This window comes from Bombus bifarius, unplaced genomic scaffold, assembly GCF_011952205.1.
Source record: "Bombus bifarius isolate JDL3187 unplaced genomic scaffold, Bbif_JDL3187 scf7180000008176, whole genome shotgun sequence".
Lineage (NCBI taxonomy): Eukaryota > Metazoa > Arthropoda > Insecta > Hymenoptera > Apidae > Bombus > Bombus bifarius.
Window position 1 is genome coordinate 1,875,895 of NW_022884493.1, and position 17,344 is coordinate 1,893,238.

Here is a 17,344-nt window from a genome sequence, read left to right on the forward strand (position 1 = left end):
TTGGAAGATCGAGTTGCCAAAATTATTAACTCGTCGCTTGGATCGTCAACGTCTTACGAAAATAACTTGTTTCGAATCGGTTATACGTCGCGTTCCCTTTGCAAATTTTCTTTCCATCGAAACTAAATAATATCGTTGCATTTATATTCGTAAAAGGTAAGGTAAAAGGTAAAATCCACCGAATTATCGGCCTAGTTAATCTTTCGAGTCCGTCTATCGAATATCGTCACCTTCTAAATCGATATGGAAATAGCAAATACTTTTTGCTTAAACGAAAAGGCTTCTTACGAGTTACTTCGTTCGATGAAAAGGCTTCGCAGGCAACCGAGTTTCTTAGTTGGCGTTACTCCGCGTTCATAGCGCTGTTACGTAGTTGGAATTATCGACTTTATCATTAATTATCGAAAGGGAATTTATGAGCCTTCGGTTAGCAAACTCTGTCGATAAAGTCATCTTTAAAGCGAAATTTTAGCTAGCGATAACAGACGACCGTTGCTATTAATCGACAAGACTAAACTGTCCTTCCTAACGCTAATTTACAGAGAAACGATCTTCTCTGCCATCGCTCGTCCGCGTCGTGTTACATTAGTCGCTCGCCATTGCTGTTATACCATTATCTAATAAAATATCTACTGGTTAAACGTTCTAATATTATTCAAAGGTTTTATGCGTACATCGAAACATCTATGCATAATAATACGATAAAATATTACCAGGTAAGTGTTATTACACTTATTATCGACCGAATAGCCGACGTTATGTCCAATTTATCGTTTGCTATAGTTGGCAACTCGTAACATTCACCTTGCGATTTACACTTTCGTAATAAGTTAATCTAAAATTAACGTAAAATTCAGTCACGTAACGAGATAGGCGATCTGTTCGAACACAGTCACACAGTACAATCCATCCTCCTTCATTTTTCCTTTCGTAAATTTTCTTCACAGATAGATCGGCGATCTAAAGCGTTAATTTGTTTCTATTAATAAAGTAGCGAAATTATTAAGCGTGTTATATCAAGTAGGCGTAACATTTTGCTGCATAATTGGTACATGATTGGAACGAGTAAGTAAATAGCCGAAACGCTACGTTCTCCGATAGATTTGCGACGAATTATCTTTCGCGAAATACATATCACATATACATATATAGGTGGAACGTTGCGTAAGAAACTTGAACTATATAAAGTAGTTTATTCGTTGAAAATAGGTTTAAAAAATAAATCTTAGTTATATAATTTTATCTAGCTCGTGTACACGATGAATTTTTCGAGATACCACGGTCTCGAGTTAGTCTACGTAGGTACGTGTTATCTTTAAAACAATGAAATATCGCGTGCTAACCAAACTCCTTCAAATTTTTTCTACGCGAAAGCATACGTAGATAGTCGCTCGTCCGTATAAATACATTTCGCCATTCAATTCAAATTTCGCCTACTTGGCAACAACAATGTTTCCAGTACGCAGAAAACTTTTATTAATAGACCGCGGATGTCTATGCAAATTCAAAGTTTTACGAATGCGGCCGAAAAAATGGAGCGAGGATAAGTAGTTGTTTGTTCGATCTGATCGAACGTTATCTGCTAGCACGATGCGTTTAAACATTCGGCTAGAGTGACGCATTTTAGCTTTCAGTTTCCAACCAAAAGTAGCGCGAAATAGCAGCGGAGAGACACGTTTCAACGAAAAACTTTTTACTTTGGTTACTTTACTGCTTCTGTAGGTTTTCGCCAGAAATTTCGGTCTATAAATTTCTTCCACTGACAAAATCCACCGAATTATATTACCTCGCGAATTCTAATTCGAAATCTTTCTCTACTTGGTAGTAGTAGCGTTTGTACTCTATCACGAAGGGAAAGACGAGTGTCAGACGGTATACCAGATATCGTAGACGACAGCGGTCGTTGCTACTTCAAATCCTAAAAGTACGTTCTGCTCGATAAATACGCGAGCAAGGAAGCCAAGGAAAAGCGTTTCATCTAGAAGGAAGGAAGAAACGAACGAGTAGGCGTTTTCTTCCACGCTCGCAAATTGCCTGCGTAATTTCCAACTGTACAGAGGTGAAACGACACTTGCGTTAAAACATACCGTGGCAAGAAAGTCTCGCCAAATTGCCACTTTGCGCGCGCGTTGCCTATAATTAATCGAGAAAATTGTGTCAGCAGTAGCGACGAGTACATAACATACGGAAGCAGAAACGTGAGAATGACCGTGCGAAGGACGCGGCTCGTCGTTACTCGTAACATCGGCACAGCTATTGCCAGGGTAACGATTACGGAAGACTCGAATATCAGCGGATTGGATCGAGGCGACATATACGGTTACTTAGGAAAGTATTCGACTATTTAGAGAAACGATACACGTTGTACGAAATAGTTTATTTTTAGCACTATTAAACGCTGTAACGAAACTCCACTATCGTTTCGGCAAAGTTATATTGGCAAAGTTCGAAACAAGCCTGAAAACGCACACACATCGCCAACGTATTTATACGGTCAATAAATTAATTATCCGCTATAATAAACTCGATATCGACGAACCTAAGTATTCGATCGGACCGTCCTTAACGCTCTTTACTTTTTCCTACAGTATGGTTTAGCTACTAAACGCGTAGAAGCTACGCACAGTGGCGGATAAAAGAAAGTTTAAAATTGGTACACGATGAATTTTACTAACTTTCTATTCTATTCTCTCTTTAATCCCAGCATTAGCTCTTATTAAATGTAAATCCATCTTCTAGAATTACCGTGTCCTTTTGTATTTCTTATCGTACAAACTCTTTTTTATCCGCAACTCTATGCGCATTTTCAGATTGGCTTCGAACTTGACCAGTACAATTAGCACAGTCGTGGCTGGTTTGTAGCGATACGTCGAAATACTTTCGCCAGTCACTGTATCACCTAGTCACGCGCATGCGCTTTCCTGCCGTTACGATTTACCGCGATGCCCTGCACATCGAACAATATCGTCGATTTATGGAATCGACTACGATAGCGATCGAAAGCGACTACGATACTCGGTCCGACCAAGCAGTTCCACGTTAACCGGTCGAGTTCAAGCACTACGTTAATTAATTTAAGGATTACCCTTGCAACTGTGAATCGCGATTCGCGATCCTTTCTAATTACCTAACCTAATACCAAAAATACCTAATACCAATATCACCGATAATACCGATAATACCAATAATACCAATAATACCAATAATACAACACCAGCAATATCGATTTCGAGAAACGTTGCCGATCTGCTATCGATCAGAGTAATTAAACGATTGTCATTTCCTAATTATCAGCTTTCACATTTATCTCGTAGAAACATATTCAACAATTTGGGAAAAAGTATTTTTCGATAAAAGTTGATGTTTGCGAAGCTAAGATGATCGATGTTGTTCGCTCGTGCAACGATACGAAACGAACGTACGATATCGAATAGAAAGTTTGTCCGCTACCGATTGTTGACGCGATTACCTGACCACGAATCGGCACAAGTTTAAACTCCAAAGAGGTGCTGCGCTTGGCAACACACCACGTGTCGCATACCAACAGTTACATCTATTTCCGTCTTTTAGGTATCGCCGCTTTCCCCACTTGCGACAGCTGGCCGTACTACGTATCGTAGTAGACAGCGACGCTGCGCCAAGCGTTCCAAACTACATGATCGAACCGCAACCGTACACAGTCCCTTCATTCCCTCGTTACGAAGCGAACGTAAAAACGGACAGTGATAGTTGGTCGGACGTGGCGTGCGTACGCTTATCGCGCTTCAAACTCGTTCCCAAGCCTTCCCAATTCCCTTCCAACCAGGCACACGGTATGACGATATAAATAGCGAGTACTTACCAATAACGAGGAAAATGTGTATTTCATAAGAAGAACGTATATATAAGAGAGGAGCCGGAATTTATCGTTATCAGAGTTTATCGACAAGTTACGCGTGCTCGATTACGATTAAGTAACAAGCGGAAAGACAACAAGCGGCCCGACAGACTCCTAGCCCGACGTCGAAGCCTCCAACACGCTTGCCAGTGTACTATTTCGAATTTCCCGCCGTGCACAGCGCCAATCGTCGAACATCGCGATCATAGGTGTACACCCGCCAATCGTTCGTGATGCTGCACACGAGGACCCTCGCCGTCGCTGCAGCATCGCCTCTCGTAATCGAAAGTGTCTTACCGTCTTGGTTGGTTCGCGTGTCCGGCAGCCATGTCGTACCCAAACGTTCCGTCGGCGATCGTGCCCTTAGCCGTGGCCAAATATCGCGCAAGGACATGCTCGACAATTACCAAAAGACACGAGAAAAGTACGAGTGTGAGTATCAGTATGCAGACAGCGGCCATCTTATCTCGGCATCCTTCTCAGTTCCGTCACATCGTTCAGCGTTCTATCTTGGTCGAACTTTTACGCGTTCTGCCGCGCGGTTCGTCCGCGCATGCGCGCGCCTCCACGTTTCGATATTTCGATATTTCGATATTTCGATATTTCGATAGTTCGATAGTTCGATAGTTCGATAGTTCGATAGTTCGATATTTCGATATTTTCGTATTTCGAATCGATGCGACTGGCGCGAGACCTTGATACCCGCGTCCATTCATGCGGAAATCATAATTGATTTGTTAATGCATCCCCCTTTTCAGGAAGCATTCGATTTACGCTTAATCTCCAAGCTAAATCAGATATACATACGTACCACTGTCGAGTATAGTTGTATCTGTCGCGCGAAACAACAACGATACGACCATATAACAATTGCTTTTTTTGGCCAATTTCAAAAATATTTGGTACATTGGATCTATTGGAACAGTTTCCGCTGTATACAGAATGATAGATAGATAGATGGATAGATAGATGGATAGATAGATGGATAGATGGATAGATAGATGGATAGATAGATGGATAGATGGATAGGAGAGGGGAGGGGGAGGGGGAGACAGACAGACAGAGACAATTAGTAAAAGAACGCGGGAGAGACGGGACGAACGGTCGAGCAGAAAAATCTAGGACGGTGAAAAGTATCTCGTATCAGGCATCCGCGGAACAAAACGAGAGCACGGACTTATCGTAAATCGAAATGGAGAAATAATGCCGTGCGTTATCCTGCCATTTAATTGAAAAGTCCTCGTACAAGGTCACGTGTATGGAGGCAAGTGCATATATATGCATATATACGTCCGATATGTATATCATACATCCGTTTGTAAGACAGTCTGAAACATTACATAGAAAGAATAGCGCCAGTCTACTTCTAAATATACGATATATACGTAAAAAGAAAGAAAAGAGACGAAAGAGATGAAAACTTTAACTCGCGTGTTAAATGTCAAACGAATGTTTTAATACATTTGCGTTTAATTGTTTTTAACGAAAGATAGGAATTGGAATAACCTCCGCTTAATTAGTACTCGACCAAATCGACTACCGATCGCAACTTCTTATTCGAACGTCAATTCCTATTATTTGAATGATAAAAGTCGTCCAAAAGTCAACTTTTACGTATCTGCAAAAGTTATCTGTAAAAATGAATTACAACATTTACGTGTAAATAAGTGTTAATTATAATTACGCTATCTAGCGGAAACAATGCCACGATCGTAAAATAAGATTGTTCCGATCCCTTTTAGGCAATACACTTGACGTACTTTGTATTATTAGAACTATCGTATTACTGAAATTCGGAGATTATTAGCTAAATTGGAATGGAAGGAAAGGTATTTTTCCTTGTTAAAGGATCGTATAATTAATAATTTTCTATTTTAATTCCGTTTACTTTTCTTAGTTGCGCCACTCTAGCGAACCGATGATACAAACTGTACGATGGCTCGAGATAAATGGAACTTTACTTACGTTTATTATGCAATCAGGCTGGCTCGATGTTAATAAGATGAATTTCTTTTCAGCTAAAAAGCTTCCCCTCGACGTAAATCCAAAAGGGGTGTTTGCCTGCAACGAACTCGACCTGAAAGAGGTTCAAGTTTATGGATTCGATTACGATTACACGTTGGCTTGTTACAAGCCATCCATGGATTACCTGTTGTACAGTCTGGGCCGTGATATGCTCATTCAAAAGTATAAGGTATATAAAGATATACGTCGCTATGTTATGGATATTTTATAGCTATAAAACCATCCTCGGCAACTTTCAATTTTTATACTTTCATCTTGTGTGATATATTTCTGTCGATATCGTAATTACGTTATATAGCGCGATAAGAAACGAGAAGAAAGTATGCCACGTTCGAAATCTGAAAAATCGTACTGAAAAGTAATTTCTGTTTCTCAAAATGGTTGCATTATATTTATCGCTGTTTTCAGCGATACAATCAGCGTACAAATCGAATGCATGGCGTAACGAAACAAAGTCGTACCATACAATAATCTTCAAATTAAATTTCCTCGTGTTGTATCCTGTGTACTTTATACCTGTATAAAAATTGAAAATGTTGAGATAGTTTGCCAAGATGGAAATTTAAAGGTGGCAAAATGCAGCGAACGGTGCTCGTTAAATTAAATTAATCTACGAAATCTACGAAAATCTACGAAAATTCCTTAATTCTTTAATTTCAAACATGGACGATCTAGTTGCGACACGCAGTGTATTACGGCATGATAGCCGTTAAATCAATTTACCGTGATTTTTTTCACTGACACGAGGAGACTTCTCGTATATACGTATATACGTACTCCGGTAGGGAAACGTGCGACAAACTCTCAAACTCGTCGAGACTAATTCGAGCCAACGAATGAAACTTCCTAACTGGTTTCTGCTCGCGAATTCGGCTCGTCAGCAACAACGTTTTCTCGAAAATCAAGCGACAATTACAGCCGAACGAGAATTTCGATTGAAAGTTGACGCAAACTCGTTTAATCGGCTGTACAGTACCCCGTGGGAATCGGCAACCTCGAGTACAAGAAGGATTTCGCAGTTCGTGGCCTGCATTACGACATCGAAAAGGGTCTGCTGCTGAAACTCGACAGCTTCTTGCAAATTCAATTTGGCGCCGTTTACCGCGGTTTGCATCCAGTACCCGCCGAGGAGGTCCTTAGGCTCTATAAAAACCGGATAATACCGATCGCTTATGTGGAAGCGCCTCATAAACATTCTCATGTAAGCATACTCGAATGAACTGAATAATTAAGAATAATGGATCGGTGTCGTTTCTCGAGGAAACTATCGTTTCCCTGATAATTTAGAAATCGATATGCCATAGAGAGCCTGTTGCGTTATTACCGAATATACGCCAACGTTCCAAAGTATCCGACTACTACCAGCAAATGCGAAATTACGCTTTCTGTTCAATGTTGTTTAATCGCGATCTTCGTACTAATGCATAGGTTGGCTCGCGAGATTATCGAAACGCTTGTAGGAACATTTTTTCAATATACTACGACGATATTTTTCGATATACGATACGACTACCATGATTACATCGATAAGGTTCGAAACAAATCCAAAAATCTACGTAAAACTTGAAAGATATTTATTCGATAGATAGGTTTCACGAAATTATTTAAACAGTCGATAAAGCATTGTACGAGCAAACCTCGACGACATATGTACGTATGTATGGTGGAGAATCGTCTGCAACGCTGTAATATTACGTATTATGTTTAATGACAGCTGTGATACTAATTTCCAAGTGTACATTTCCAATTATCACGTTGCTTGTTAGTCTTCGGATTAGTTTCAATTTTACCACTACGATCGTGATAGTTGTATCTCGTTACGATACCAATGAAATTTCAACGAGATTCGTACGACACGTACGATATACGACATACGATAATCACATAAATAATATATACGCGTGTGTACACACGTATATACGAATAATTTTACCGTAGACCTTTTTTATATTTCTATATTTCTTATGCACGTATGTACAGCTATGTACAGTTATAATATTAAATTGCCACTTTGTAAAACTTGTCACGTTTCCTGTCTATGTTCAAAACGATAAGTGTCATAGTAGATGATGAAACGTTTCAAAGGCGTTTCAAAGGTGTTTCAAAGGCGTTTCAACGGGCAAACAAGCATTTCGAATAACATAGAAATAATAATAGAAACGAAGAATAACACTTTTACCGGCAACGTAAGAATACGGCATGAATACGTTTTAATCTTCCTTTGTAATTGTTACGTATCGTATCGTTTAATCTTCAAATACTTGAAAAACACTGCGAATGAATGGTCTTGTAACGATCGAAACGTTCAAAATCTAAACGTCTTTTGTTTGTTTGCACGCATCAACTTGTATGTTTTACACGATGGGTTTTTTCCAACGTAAGAAAGTGAGTATCGAGCCGTAACTTTTTACAGATTGGACAGATTTCCTATGTATAGTTGAAATTCATTTTTCTTAGGATGCACCGCACCGAACGAAAATGATTCAGCTAGCTGATCTATTTTCGGTACCGGAAATGGGTCTTTTATGTAACGTTACGGAGTACTTCCTTAGAAATCATATCGATTATCACCCCGAAATACTTTTCAGAGATGTTAAGGTAAGACGATATGTTATATCGTATGTATTGTTTCCATAAAAATGAATATCGTTGATTTTTTATATTTTAGAATTCTGTAAAAAGTTGTCATCCTATAATGCATGGTTTGGTAGTACAAAATGTATCCGAATATTTGGAACAAAATAAGGATTTAAAAAGATTTTTTGATCGGCTTAAGAAAGCTAATAAAAAAATGTTTTTAGTAACGAATAGCCCTTTTCATTTTGTGTAAGTATCGTGTAACCAACGACGTTAATAACCACAATAATACATAAGATACTAAAATACGTGAATACGTGTTATTTATCCGTGTACAAAGTAAATTATCTCGACATACAAAGTAAATAAATAGCTTGATAATACCGATAAGACTAACAAAGATGGAATAATTTAATTTACTATCGTCTCGGATTAATTTCATTTCTTTCTTCGAATGCAACACGTTGCCAGTGCGAGACCATACGCTCTTCCTAATTCCAGATACTTTCTCAAACAGAGGTCTCGTAGTAAATAGCATCGAACATCTATGAAACTAATATTTGTTCCAATGTTTAAATAATAAAGTTAATCGAATAAATAAAACGAATATTTGATCGAACGTCAGTGGGCTCTCATATTCCGTAAATTCATCCTATATGATGCGTATCATCGTGCGTATATTGATATTTTTTATAGCGATACTGGAATGAGATTTTTGGTTGGCGATAATTGGAAAGATTATTTCGACGTAGTGATAGTACAAGCAAGAAAACCGAAATTTTTTACCGAAGAATCTCGACCTCTTAGAATATACGACGAAGTTAACAAAACGCAGCTATGGGACCGAGTGACCAAACTCGAAAAAGGAGTTATATACCTTGAAGTATGGCTGAATTTCAGCGTTTTATTTTTCCATTATTTTACTCATTTTCCGATATTTAAAGGCTAACGTTCATTTTCAATCTTAGGGCACGGTTAAACAATTACAAGATATGACCGGATGGCGGGGGCATCAAGTATTATATTTTGGAGATCATCCTTACAGCGATTTAGCGGATGTAACGTTGGAGCACGGTTGGCGAACTGGAGCTATAATTACGGAATTAACGGTAAACTTGCAATTTCTTGCACTTTTATACTGAGAACTGAGAAACTCGTTGAAAATTACGTTTTACGTAGTCCGCTGTACTTTAGCCTACTATATAAAACATACATCTTAATCTACATCTACAGTCTAAATCTAAACATCTGTAAATGAGAAAACAAATCTTACGTTGATATTATCAAAAGTTATTATTTTCAAAGATCAACCGCATAACAGAAACTATTTCTGCGTGTTACAGCATGAGATTGCAACGTTAAATAATCCAAAATTTAAAGAAAATGCAAATTGGCTACAAATGCTGACAGGATTGATCGAAGAACATCAAGATTACGAAGGAACGGATGTGCAAGCGGTACTCGATGAATGGATCAAGGAAAGAGATAAATTAAGGAACGAGATAAAACGAGTATTCAACGAACAATTCGGCTCTGTGTTTAGAACATATCATAACCCCACGTATTTTTCAAGAAGACTTTTCAGATTTGCTGACATTTATATGAGCTCAATTACGAATCTATTAGAATACGCGACGAGTCATACCTTCTATCCGAGAAGAGGCGTAATGCCGCATGAATATACAAGTTATTTCGTATAATACTTCGTATAATAATATCTGTTATTTAAGTTTATGACCGAAGATAGCCAATGCTTTGAAGCGTGACACAGGGGCTTACGGATCGATGATCAAAAGTATTTCAATCAAAACTTCCGAATCGGACAACAATGTCAAAAATTAGGTATTTAGAAAGTTAAAATGCATTTGCATACAATTTTATGTATATAACAAGAACAATTTGTCACTGCTTCGTGCGTTAAAATTATGTGATATTTGACGCAAAAATACCTGATATGCATAAATCTACGTATGCATCATCGTCGTTTCTTTTTCTTTTCTTTTCTTTTTTTTCTTTTTTTTTTTTCTTTTTTCTTCTTTTTTCTTTTAGACAATATAACTATTTTGCTCGAAAGTTAATTCGTTCAAAATGAATTAACATAAACTATATATACGTATAAATGATTCGTATATGTCGCGTTATTATTTAGAACGTCTGAAAATTCTTGAGAATAAATTTACAAAATTACGGAAAGTTTACAAAAGAAAAGAAAAGAAAAATGGAATAGTATTACAAAGAGAAAAATGAGATGATCTATATAGAACGATAAAAAGGGTGCACTGCTTATTCAGCATTAAAAACTACGCACTGACAACAAGTACAAGGTGGAACTTTTATTTTTACTGCTAGAAATATTCGCGCTGCTATCCTTGGACGAGAATATTCATTTACCTAACAAGAGGTATTACGATATTCGTGGCAATAGTGGTGTACCGTCTAGTAAAAAACATATATTATGTACATAATTTTAGCAAATGTGTATGATATTGAAATCTCGGAAAAAAGAAAACCGCAAGAACAATTGACCACAACGAAACCTGTCCAATTGAATAATCTCATCTATATAAGATATTTCGTTTTTAAACGCAGATCAAATATTTTCGAGAATAAAAACCGTAGAAATCACTCTCTCTTCGTATTAGTTTCGTCTACTGTAATATTTTTTTCTTTTTCTTCTTTTCTTTTTGTTCATATATATGTGTGTGTGTGTATATATATATATATATATATCCTCTATATATATATATATATATATATATATATATATATATATATATATATATATATATATACATATATAGGAGTTTACTAGGTTCTACGCAAAGAGAATACAATATATCCAATTAGAGTATATCGAAATTACTAATATAGAAAAGAAAAAAGAAATTCCATTTAATATTTTGTTTATAGTAGTACAATAGTATGTTTTAAGATTGTTTTGTTTCCGCTAAATACGACATGTGTTCAAATGTACGTAGATAGTCGAGATAGTTAATAAAATTAAATTTAGACAAAGTTATTATAACCTTCGACATTTACACTTATGCCATCATCGATTTAGTTTTATTTTCATTGTCAGCACCTCGCTCTTTAAATTATATCGAAAGATATATTTATTTTGCCATCATATTTTACCTTATTCCATATAAATGACAATGAATGGTAACGTTAAAAGATGAATTTTTACTCTAATTTTTAGTCTAACTGCTCAATTTGAATAACTTGTTTTACCATTCCTATTTTAATAATTATTATATAAAATAAATAATAAAGTTAACGAATATTATTATTATTGTAACTCATATAATCATCATAAAAGGTGTTTAAAAATTAATTCATCCTTCGTTTACATTATTATTGTCCTTGTTACATTAATAATTAGTAGTAAAATTTACGATATTCTCAACTGCAAATGAAAAATACAACATAACATTCCAGAAAAAATGCGGGAATAGTTGACTCGCTTTAACGATTTTCTACATTCGAAACATCATAATGAGAAAGAAAATTGCAAATGATAGTAATGATAAATGATAATTACAGTGATTACAAAACTAATCACGTAAAAGCGAAATAAATTTCTTTAATTCACTTTTTCTTTTTTTTTGTATAAATGAACTATTTCATGACATAAACTAATTGTAATTATCCGAAATTGTCCATAATCGATTGTCTATAATAAACTGAAAATAGTCAATGGTAGGATTAATGAAATCTAGAACAAATATTAGCCATTTAAAGAGAAATTTAGATGGAAATAGATCGATATACGTTAAAATATTCCTAGGATGCGGCAGGTATTTAAGAGCGTAATGTACGACATACGTCGCGTATTTTATAAAGTGTAATATATGTATATAAATTAATCAAATATATTTAAACAAATATTAGAGATACAGTATTTACATAAAGTTCTCTCACACTCATGCGAATACAACACGCACACAGCATTGTCCTACATGTGTTTATTAACATCGAATACAATCACTCCGTAACATGATTCCGCTATCCATACCTCAAGTGTATCTGTACTCGATCCGTTACATTACCAAAAATGGCTTTAATAGTATTTACTTCATCTAATCGTCGCATGATTTTAAGCTAAACTCAATAATACACAGCCCACCGCTGTAACATTTAGGTAGCAGCAACATTATCGCCGCCATATATCCTATAGTTTTATTAAAATGCGAGTTTAATCACGATTTTCGTTTCGTATGTCAATGATACGAAATCTATGTCTATATGGTGGTATCGATGGTACCGAATATTCACATCGCTGAAAACTAATTATACGTTCAGTCTGCATCAAGTATGTCGTTTATCAGTTATTCAGTAAGTCAATTACTCAAAGTTACTACAATCCATATTATATAAATTATTATAACTAACATATTAAATTACATGCATACGTTATTTACATTATGTATATATTGAATTTCAATAACAAGTTACTGACTGAAAACTGACAATGAGAGGATATTTTATAGTTCGTGTGATTCGAACAACATAATTTTTAATCATGTGTTACGATTCATCGTTTATTATGTTTATCATTTATTATTATTATTATAGTTATTGGTCACTTTTTCTTGACTTACTGATTCATTAACAATTTTCCGTGTACAGTCTTCTGATTCAATGCAGATACAAGACATATGACCTACCGACGAGGTAGATTAACAAAATTAAATTTCAGCTAGCAAATGTCATATTGCATACATAGCGATTTAATATTTTCATACTATGAAAAATTAGGAATTTTATTTGACCTAATGCCGTGAAGATGAAAAGAATTACTAATTAAAATGGAACTTAAATTGGAAGGGAGAGCCATGGAAGTGATGGAATTCTTGGAAGGGATTGAAACCTTGTTGATGTTTCCCTGATTCAGGATCTAATGGATCTTCTCCTTGATCAAATTTCGCTCTTTTTTCATCGTCAGTCAATACTTCTTTGGCAGCTGCAATGTCAATAAATCTTTTCTCTGCTCGTTTCTTCTCCTCCCCTTCTTGAAAATTATCGGGGTGCCATTTCTGCGCAGCTTTCCTATATGCTTTGATAATATCACGTTTAGATGCTGTTCTTGGCACACCCAAAATTTTGTAATAATCTCGTGATTCAGAAAGTTTTTGTCGTTGTTGCGCTTTATGAAGACCTTGCTTCGCCCTTTGTAGACTCATATCAATCTCTAAAGCTTCTTTAAAATCTCTAATCGCTTTTGGAAAAATAATTTTTACGATATTAACTTATATTAACAAAACAAGAGATTCGTGTACTGTACAACGTGCACGTACAGCTGTACATAGTTTTCACGCGATTATCTCTTAAACAAGCCGTCGTGTGAGAATACTCGAGCGAATTAACAAGTCTGGAGTAGAGAGAGAGAGTAGTTCAATGTTTAAATCGAAGAACGAAATGCGTAGTTTGAAAGATAATCGCGTATCAAAGTTTAACATTTTAACTTTATATAAATAACACTTACCATCGTCAAACATCTCAGCAGCGAGATACGCTTCTGCCCTGTCGCAATATACCGCAGCTTCTTTTCTTATTTTTAACGCTTCGTGACAATTTTTTATTGCTTGACTTGGTTCTGAATTACCGGTATAACATTTACAAAGATGCTGATGAGCAATGAAACGCACATTAGCCACTTGCGGTTCAAGTTTAAGTACAGATTGAGCAGAGTCTATACAACTAGCGTAATCTCTTTCATTTTCGTACTCATTCGAATCTGTTAACAGTTTTGCCACTTTCTTAACTTTCTTATAAAATGAAAAACACTTTGAATGCTCCGGATCAAGTTTCAAACATTCTCGAATTTCCCTGCACATACATAATTTTAATTATACGAATTAAGATACAACGTACATAATTTTACGTTCTATTCTTACTTACTTTAAAGATTCGTCGACTTGTCCAAGACGATAATGCAAGGTGGCCAATTTTAAAAATCCTTGCATATTATCAGATTGTAACTTGGTCGTAGAACGTACATCAGAAATAGCGCTAACATAATCTTCAAGCGCCTCGTAGCATTCAGCTCTACGTTCCCTAAGTTCAGCTGACCATGGACATACTTCGATAACTCTGGAAATTTGTTGCGCAGCTGCTGCATAATCACCGTCAACCATTAATCTGTCTATAACTAACAAATCTTCTTGGACAGGTGCTATTTTATATAAGGCATTATAGGCATCTGAATTCTGCGGTTCAACTGCTAACTATAACGAATGAAACAGAAATATTAGAACAGAATGGAAACACCGTATATTAATTATAAGTTTGTGTTTTTAAATAAAAGCGCGCTTACAACATCTCGAAAATCAGCCTCTGCTTTATCGAATTGGGCTTGTTTAAGCAATACATTGCCACGTTGTAATCTGGCGGAAGTAAAATCTGGCTTCAATTCCAAGACTCTATCAAGATCAAGGAGCGCAAATTTAGCTTTACCTAATGCTAAATAAACTGTGCCCCTTTTATAATATGTTAGATAGTTATTTGAATCTCCCTCTATAAAAGCAATATATATCAAGATTTTAAGAAAATTTAATATATATATATGTATATATATATCTTTTTTTATTTTTTGTACATTTTATTTTTTATAAATCTATCGCAAAAGTTACCTACAAGAAAATATATTAAAATAAACGCTTGCAAACAAGACTTACCAACAGCTGCATGATAATGTGACAGCGCATCCTGTAACTGTCCTTTTGCTAAAAACTCTCTACCTAATTCCAAGTGCCTGTCAATTTCTAATTGAGAAACACTCCCAACCACTGGAATACAAGGTTATTAAGTATTACACCGCAAAATACTTAAATTAAAGGTACCGTAGGTTAGGATTATTTACCATCCAAAGACAGATCCAATAAGACCAATAATAAACCACAATGATACATGACTGAATAAAAAACTGAGCCACGATAATATGAATATTTTAATACATAAGAAAACAAACTTGCTGGCTTTAGAAGCCTCTACCTAACCACCCGATAACGCAAAACTGTTCAGCCACGCCGCCATTGCGATCGTGGTCTTATACGATTGGTCCAAGTTACTCCCAACAGAATTGGCGTTTCGTCATCAGCGGTTACGATGTATTCCCTGTATTCCAATTCCAGATAATACACCTACCATATAAAGATACCCAACTAGGATTATCTGCTTCTTAAACTATAAATTTATCGCTAAGAGTAGTTTATCCTTTACCTAGACCTTGTATAAGTTAATGCTCTAACCTTTTGATCCAACTAAAAATTCTATTTATGAAAGTATGTAACGAATAGAAAATTGCTAAAATCAAGAAATTCGCGTGTGAGAATTCATTTAGAATTTATTTGCTTCTCTAAACATGTTCTTCCCTTCTCTTCTAGAGACATATAAAATAATAAAAATACGTACATGAAAATTATCTGTGTGTGGTCGATATGTATATTTTTGATAGTGATTTAGGATATTCTATATAAATTAATATTTTTCCATACCCATGAAAACTAAATATTTTATAGTAGTTTTCATCACGGATACGAAAGCGAGAACACACAGGTAATTATCCTACTGAAATTGCATGAATTAAAAATTGTACGGATTTGTAAAAGATTATGCAATTTTTTTTATGTTAAAATATAAAAAGTAAAGAACTACTGACGCATATTCGCAAAAAATAGTAAAACTGTAATGCAAAATATCTTGGCAATGGCTTGTTTGAAAAACGATGGAACATTTGAATTTTCATGCGAACAGCAGGGTAAAAAGGCATATAAACACGCATATAATGTATAAAGAGAGACTCTACACTGCATAATCTTTCCTTTCTTTATTATACGATTCATTTAATAGAATTCTCCTGTCACTTTGCATAATACTATAAATAAACGAATGAATCACTAAATGAACGACGTTTAAATAATATATGTGATCCATCGTCTCTTATGAGGTATTTGTAACAATATTGACACTCTACAATCATTCTTCGCGGAACACACATGTTGCTTTACCCAAGCGCAAGAAGCACATGCTATCCACAATGCGACCGTAACTTATTTACTAATGAACGTCAAGTGTATATATATTACGTATATATGTATATGTATATGTATATGTATATATCATACACTTTATAAGGTTAAGTTGACTTCCCTTTTAAATTTCAGACACTTTATTTTTATTACTTCATTCAATAGCCGTACGACGTACAGTTGTTTGCAGATTTTTTTCCTACTTCTCGTATTTTTCTCGGTTCACCTAATGTAGCGTGTAAATGTGCAATTATTAATTAAGAGACCGACAAAATGGTACATTCATCGTTCCGTTTCTTAACTCTTTCACACTTTTGCCATTTGCTCGCCATCTCAGTGAAGTAGATATATAGCAATATCATTAGAGTTACAAGTGAATGATACAACGAGCGTCATTCGCCGTAGAAAAATGAAACACAGCCATTGAGACTCGTATCGAAAGCGCAACGTTATTGTGCTTTCTGTAGTTTGCTCTTTTCCTTCTTTACTCTTTTCTTTTCTTTTCTTTTCTTTATTTTCTTTTTCTTTTTTTTTCTTTTTCTTTTCCGCTCCTCCATACACGTCTTGTCTGCGTTCTCGATTCAACGACAAGCGACGCTTCTCGATTAAATAACATTCATAAAAGTTAGAAGACATTTTTTTTGCCATCCCACCTAGTTTTGCCCACGAAAATTTGCCACCTACGCGTGTGCTCTTCGTTTTCTATCTCTCCCCCTTCTCTCGTTCTCTCGTTTACTTTCTTTCTTCCCTCTGCCTCACAATCGTCTCACGCGCATACGATAACTCAATGCTTCTTTTTCTGTTTCCTTTGAGTATTAGTATCTTATCCTTTCTT

General features: G+C 35.7%; 3 protein-coding genes across 6 annotated transcripts in view; 1 reads left to right on the forward strand and 2 right to left on the reverse strand.

Moving 5' to 3' along the window:
* The window catches only part of LOC117209365, a 61,370-nt gene extending 57,761 nt beyond the window's left edge, over positions 1–3,609 (reverse strand). For both annotated transcript variants that reach the window (XM_033451330.1, XM_033451323.1), the window contains exon 1: positions 3,470–3,609. The gene's annotated coding sequence lies outside the window, so the exon portion shown is untranslated. The remainder of the gene's footprint in view (positions 1–3,469) is intronic.
* Positions 3,610–3,668: 59 nt separating this feature from the next.
* On the forward strand, positions 3,669–11,109 carry LOC117209367 (5'-nucleotidase domain-containing protein 3). Of its 3 annotated transcripts, none has more exons than XM_033451332.1 (9): positions 3,669–4,309; positions 5,896–6,071; positions 6,876–7,103; positions 8,285–8,287; positions 8,360–8,500; positions 8,571–8,728; positions 9,176–9,362; positions 9,448–9,588; positions 9,823–11,109. In XM_033451332.1, the coding sequence occupies exons 1-9, from the start codon at positions 4,111–4,113 to the stop codon at positions 10,177–10,179; spliced, it is 1,590 nt and encodes a 529-aa protein (XP_033307223.1). In that variant the 5' UTR covers positions 3,669–4,110; the 3' UTR covers positions 10,180–11,109. The 3 variants fall into 3 exon arrangements, with proteins under 3 accessions (XP_033307223.1, XP_033307224.1, XP_033307225.1); XM_033451334.1 differs by lacking the exon at positions 3,669–4,309 and adding an exon at positions 4,958–5,085; XM_033451333.1 differs by lacking the exon at positions 8,285–8,287 and having other exon boundaries at positions 4,004–4,309.
* Positions 11,110–12,333: 1,224 nt separating this feature from the next.
* LOC117209446 (dnaJ homolog subfamily C member 3) lies at positions 12,334–15,583 on the reverse strand. Its single transcript, XM_033451516.1, has 6 exons — positions 15,342–15,583; positions 15,157–15,267; positions 14,796–14,995; positions 14,381–14,706; positions 13,965–14,308; positions 12,334–13,697 (listed from the first exon to the last, which is right to left on the reverse strand). The coding sequence occupies exons 1-6, from the start codon at positions 15,388–15,390 to the stop codon at positions 13,279–13,281; spliced, it is 1,449 nt and encodes a 482-aa protein (XP_033307407.1). The 5' UTR covers positions 15,391–15,583; the 3' UTR covers positions 12,334–13,278.
* Positions 15,584–17,344: the final 1,761 nt, after the last annotated feature.